Consider the following 6,373-nt stretch of genomic DNA (forward strand, 5'->3'; position numbering starts at 1 on the left):
CCACTCTTGGTGTTTTTGAGGTTCAAGGTCCATAAAGTTGGCACCTTTAGAGTTTAGAATCACCCATGCATGATATTATGTCCATTAAGTGGAAGTAAAGTGCTATATCTTGAAGTTGGATTCTTTTGGGGCATGCAAAGTCACTAAGTCAGTGACTTTATGGTTCTAGAAACTTATTAGGATTCAGATATATGGTTTGGAATCCTAGACTTAAGCATTAAGTGCTTAAAATAGATTATGGATTAATGGGTGAGTACGATGGGTGTACAATTCTGTACGCGCGGCGTACAAGCCTTTTAGCGTGTACGTTTAGCGTACAGCTAAGTACGCCCCGCTCACTCAGTCAGTTGGGCTTTTACACTTTGGGCTTCGAGTTGGGCCTTTCTATTGGGCTTAGATGTTTGGGTTCTTGATAGGCCATCTGAGAACAAGTGTTTTCGACTGTGTATGTTTGAATAATCTAATTATTCGGTAAGTAAAACATGCGAAGTGAAACACAATAATAACCTAATTAACTATGGTCTCAAAACTATTGAATATAAATAAAACTCTTATTATTTAATCACCATATTAATTAGCTTTTATTCATTGTATAATGTTTCGAGTAATCAACTAAACATTTGAATTAAACATCAGTCATGCCATGTTATAAACATGCATACTATGTTTCTCTATGGTCATTCCTTTGTGAACAAATCGATTTGACACTACTCCAATGATGCTTTTCGAATTCTTGTTACTACTAAATGTGTTAGAATTCAACCTTACATGCAATATCCTTTTGTGATGTCGAGGCTTCAAAGTCACAGAGACTTTGCCAACGATATCACAAAATGTTCCATTGGACCTTTTGTTACTAAAACAGTTCCATGGTAACGAAGTTTCAAATTCAAGGTACACTCCTTGAATACCTTCCTTGCATTAAAGTTTCTGACTCACATGTAGATTTTAATAAACAATTCCTTCCATGGAAACATTTCCATATTACCACATGACCATCAATTCTGAACAATGGTCACCTCCACTCAGAATTATGTCAAGATGGTCCGTCCAAATTAATACTATACTTTCGTCTGTCTACAAGCAACCAATCCATTAGTATAACCTCATAATGTCCTTGAGAGTTGTTCAACAACTTTAGTCACATCCAATTCTAGTCATTTTCCCTCTCAATTTGGAAAAATCAGAACAAGCGAATATTATAGCATATGTAATCAATCCTATATCTGAAGCATATGAGACTCGATTCATAATGTATTACATAGAGTCTTGATATATATTCAGTCTCTGTTGCTATAATATTTCCTTATGTTGAGTTTCATATGTTGAACCAATTCAACACAATATTCATATATGTCCAAGACTAAGTTCTTTTAAAACTTTCAATCTAAACTTTTAGATTTGAAACGAAGTATGAATGCCCTCTCCCCTAAATCATTTTATGGCGAAACAATTCCCAAACTTTGCAATTTGCAAATTTGAAATCTTTGTATCCTACAATTAGTATTGCTATCTTGCAACACTTAGCATAACAATTATGCTCCTAATAACATAACAATTATGCTCCCACTAGCTTTGACATGTTATCTTTCCCACCCTCCCCCTTTATTTATCTGTACATTAAACACACTTACCCTCGTTTTTCCGACACCGGCAAGGACTTCGTCGATGCCATCCATTTCGTTTTCTCCTTTGAAGGCCATCATCATCGTCTGTACCACCATAACATGTCAAAATCACCACCACCACAGTTCAACCCAACCACAACCATCGATTTTCTGGAAGAGACAAAATCTCACTCGATTTTCCTGCGAAGACAAAAAAACCCTCCGATCTTAAAACACACTCATCTTTATCCCCCATCGTCACCGAAGCCATCAACCTCTTTCTCCTTCGTCGGAACCGTGAAAGGCATCAGAGCCTTCGATCTGAAAAACCTTCATCGGAGTCGCCAACACGGTCACCGCTTCGATTTGAAAACCCTTCGATCTGGAAACCCCTTCTAGAAAACCCTTCGATTTTAAAGCATGCGTCACCTAGAGAAGAACTGACGGAGAAGAAGAAACAAAATCTAAAAGATCTAGGGTTTTTGGTCGGCGCTGGACAAACCGAGAAAGGCAACAAATGAACTACGACCGTGGATAAGGACATTGCAGCACCGCCGATCTGAGCGAAACATCAATCTGAAAATCGAAACGTTGAAGATGTGGAAACATCGATCTGAAAATCGACCACGACGAAGATGTGGATCTGAGGGTTTCTTTCTTCGTCGGATCTGTGTCTCTTCATCTCCCACCTACGTCTTTCTTTATCTCCCTAGTTTCGGTTGTGTCTTTTCATCTCCCTCTTACCAGCGACGATATCAGGTGGTGGCTTATGGTGGTTGTGGTGGTGATTGTGCTTCACCGGTGATGTGGTGTTAAAGGTGTTCACAAAAATAAAATAAGGCAGATAAAGGGGAGGGTGTTTACATTTTTTTATTTTTGTTTAATAAATAAAAATAATAAAAAAAAATACCAATGATAAAATGGACATTATAAAAAAATTAAAAACAAATTGGTCCAAGGTATAACGTCGTTATCATTTTAAGTAAAAAATGGTTTAAGATAATCTATTAAATTTGCGAAAGGAGAGTCATAGTTGGTTATCGATTATTGGAATATGATGCCGTCGAATCTGTGTTAGCTGTCGATCGTTTTGGTTGTACAATTCCGAAGCTCCTCCGTTCCCAAAACCTCTTCTCGATCTATACCCTCTCTCTTCTCAAAATTTAGGGTTTCTCATTTCTTCGATTCTTCGATTAATTAAAACAGGAACACGTAGGATTAGGGTTTAATTTTGATCTGTCTTCAAAAACCAAATTCCCCTTTTCGTGACAAGAATGGGGTATCCCCCGATTCCAAGCGTTCCTGCCATAACCGACTTACACTACCATCAGGAATCATCATCACCTTCGTCAAATTCGTATTACAATCAAACCAATTGCCATGGAATATTGTACACCGCGGCGCTGTCGATCCTGGCCGCATTGTTTGTGCTCTACTTAGGGTTTCATCTCAAAAAGAACATAAAGAAGCTCAATCATCGTCGATCCCATGTTATGATTGCTTACTATCTTCTTCTTTGGTTCTCTGCTATACTCAATCTCACTTGGTGCTGTCTTCAGGTAACTTTTGGTTTTGCGTTTTGACGATGCTATATTATCGTCGATAATAATATAAAAGTGATTGCAGAAAACAGCAAAACAACTTGCTTGAGCTAGCTAGGATTCGAGTGTATTAATTTTTGAATAATGTGATTCTATTCCCAAATTTGTGTTTGCGTAGGCATGGCAGTGCACTCCAGGGAAGAAGATTTCTTGGAATTTATTGTCATTGGTGACAGAATCTGGAACACTATGTCTAGAGATCAGCTTGGTTGCTTTCTTACTTCAGGAAAATTATGCAAGTGGGTTGGAAACATTAGCTCATACTTTCTCCATATCAGGGCTGATTGTTGGAGCAGATATACTCCTTAAGGTGATAATACCTTTACAGAATTGGAATTCGAGATTCCATTTCGGTTTATTTAATCTTTATTATTGGTCATTCCATTCCATTTACAGGCGATATTTGTGTTTGGATTTCATGTGCCACTTTTCATGGATGGTGAAACTAGCAATGGTGGAAAATGGGGGATGTGGACATTCGATGAACTATTGCTAACTTGCACCTATGGATATATTCTATTTGTTCATTACTCAAAGTGGAGAGATAAGTTACCTCGTGAGTCAACTCATTCAAACTCTGCAAAGCTTCATAATTCACATTTTTTTAATATATTTTTTCTACAAGTGACCACCATTTTTTTTCCTTATGCAGCAAGACCAGCATTTTATAATTATGTTGTAGTCATGTTCATTGTTAACAGCTTGGCATTGTTCGCTTGTGCACTGGCTGCCAGTGGTGTTGGATTTGGATTTTGGTATAAAAAACATATGTTTTTTTTTTTCAAACAAGAAACATAATTTGAGTTAAATAACTGTTTCCATTTTATATATATGACAGGTTTTATAGTTTCATAGGCTTCTGCTACCACACTCTCTACCTTCCCTTTCTGTACATTACTTTCCTAAGAGATTTTTTCCAGGTAATCATTCCATTTGTGCAATTCTTCATATCATTTCTCACCTATTTCCAGGTTTTATATACCAATTATGCAAGTTTTTTTTAATGGTTGTATAATTTGTTACAGGAGGAAGACTTGCTTTTAGATAATGCTTACTACTCTGAGATGCGAGATGCTGGATTTTTCGATGCAGACTGGGAATAATCGTGCCAAATTCTTGAGATTTTATGGAAGAAATTCTGTAAATAAGATATATGTGTAGCATGCTCAATAGGTGTAGTAAGACTCATTTTTAGCTTTGCAGTTATGTTTGTTTTTCTCTCTTCTAGTAAGATTTAGATAGCAGTGTATGTGACACTTATACAACTTGGGTAAAACAACTAAACATCTTGTTATTGTAGTTTCTCGTAATCATGATTTGGGCATATTAATAGAGAAAAAGTCAAATCTAGCTGCTTTGGTTTATGATTAGCCACAATGCCCACTGTAAAAAGCACTATTTGCTGTGAAATTGGCCTGTCTATTATTCAAGGCGTCTTTTGTAGACTTTTCCTCAGTTTTACATCAATCTCAACCTACACTTCATTTTTTTGCAGCAAAAGTGGTTTTGAAGAAAACAACGACAGGGACTTCAAAAGAAATGTTTTTTATATTAAAAAACTATGATTTGTGCAATAATACGAACAATTTCATATTTTGAAGGACAATTGTACAGTAAAAGAATAAAGGGTCCATACATAAAAGCCTATTTGCAGTAAGTAGTGAATGTTATAGTGTGTAGTTGCCAAATTGATATTTTGAGGTATAAGAAAATTTTTTAATTTTTTTGTGGCAAATTGTAAGTTATCTATTTTCTTTTCTATGATGAATGTGTTTGTAATTGCTAAATGCTTAAGAGGCAATTCAATAAATTATTTCGTTAACAGTTCGTTAGATGACATGGTGAATACGTTAAGTAATGCATGCTTCCAACCAGTTGCTTCTTTTTTATGGGGTTTATTTCATAAGAGATCTTTTTTTGTCCTTTTTTTTTTTTTTCTAGTTTTGCCTTATTTTTTTTTCAAAATAAACCTTACTTTTACCTATTATGTTTTATTTTATTAATGGAGCCGATTACCATTACCAGCAGGTAACCATATATTCTCCTAACTCGCGTGTCCTAAACATCGATCACCTAAAAGAAGATTACAAAACCATAAGTGACGTTTCTCATTATTCTTCTTATCCACCCCATTGGGTCCCCTGAAATGGCTTCATCCTAAAGCATCAGGAACGAAACAAAAAACTTAGTATGGAATAGAATTATGTTATTGTTAGGATGAAGTTCCAATATCACTACTAGAAAGAGAGACATCAATGACAGACAAATTCGTTGGTAATCCATTGTTAAACGCTATAAATTTGCTACAGAATTATTCCCGTCACTAATTTCGTAACTAAAAGCCTTGTTTCTAGTAGTATATCTACCTCATGTCTCAAGGCTATTTTCACAAAACTGAGTCTGTTTTCAGTAGGGGTGAGCATAATAACCGAAAAACCGAATCAAAACCAAATTAACCAATATAACTGAACCATAATAACCAAACCATTTTAAAAACCATTGGTTCGGTATCTGATTTTTGTTAACCAATAACTAACGGTTCGGTTATGGTTTTATAGGTTAACTGAACCATTATTAACCGAACCGCTAACTTTATATTTTAATATATAAAAATTATAGATTATATATAAAATAATATAATCAAACTTATTTAAGACCCATCAAATTTTCAAAATATAATTCATTAATCATCACTTATTAGGAGACGAACGAGCAATCAAACCATCAAAGGTTGATCATGCAGACACACACAATCTTCCAATCATGCATTGAGTTAGATTATTGATTAATGTTGTAATTCCTAATCGACTAATTATACAATTTGTAAACATTATTCACAAATAGTTTAATCTTCACACTTATAATCCTAATCGGAGGCTTCTCACACCGTTAATCCTTATCAAAGATTGTTTTGACTTTATAGACGTATTCGAAGGATTTTTGACTTTATAATCAAGAATTCTAGGTAAGTTAAGTTTTTTGTTATTTTTGACTTTGTGATATATTAAGAATGTATTTTTTTGAATTTTTTGGCTTTTTTTATTTACTGTTTTTGACTTAATCACATTGAATGTATACAAGTGATTGACTTTTTTTATCCAGATAACACATAATATGAATGTTTGGCTATTTTATTTTATAGTTTTTTATTTAATCGCATTGAAC

General features: G+C 34.8%; 1 protein-coding gene across 1 annotated transcript; it reads left to right on the forward strand.

Moving 5' to 3' along the window:
• Positions 1–2,631: 2,631 nt before the first annotated feature.
• Positions 2,632–4,558, forward strand: LOC145116798 (protein CANDIDATE G-PROTEIN COUPLED RECEPTOR 2-like). The gene is made up of 6 exons (XM_079053113.1): positions 2,632–3,166; positions 3,327–3,518; positions 3,605–3,764; positions 3,861–3,963; positions 4,047–4,128; positions 4,234–4,558. Exons 1-6 carry the CDS (start codon positions 2,882–2,884, stop codon positions 4,309–4,311), a joined length of 900 nt encoding a protein of 299 aa, XP_078909239.1. The 5' UTR covers positions 2,632–2,881; the 3' UTR covers positions 4,312–4,558.
• Positions 4,559–6,373: the final 1,815 nt, after the last annotated feature.

This window comes from Lactuca virosa, chromosome 5 (assembly GCF_052849685.1).
Source record: "Lactuca virosa cultivar CGN04683 chromosome 5, Lactuca_virosa_CGN04683_v6, whole genome shotgun sequence".
NCBI classification, from domain to species: Eukaryota; Viridiplantae; Streptophyta; class Magnoliopsida; order Asterales; family Asteraceae; genus Lactuca; species Lactuca virosa.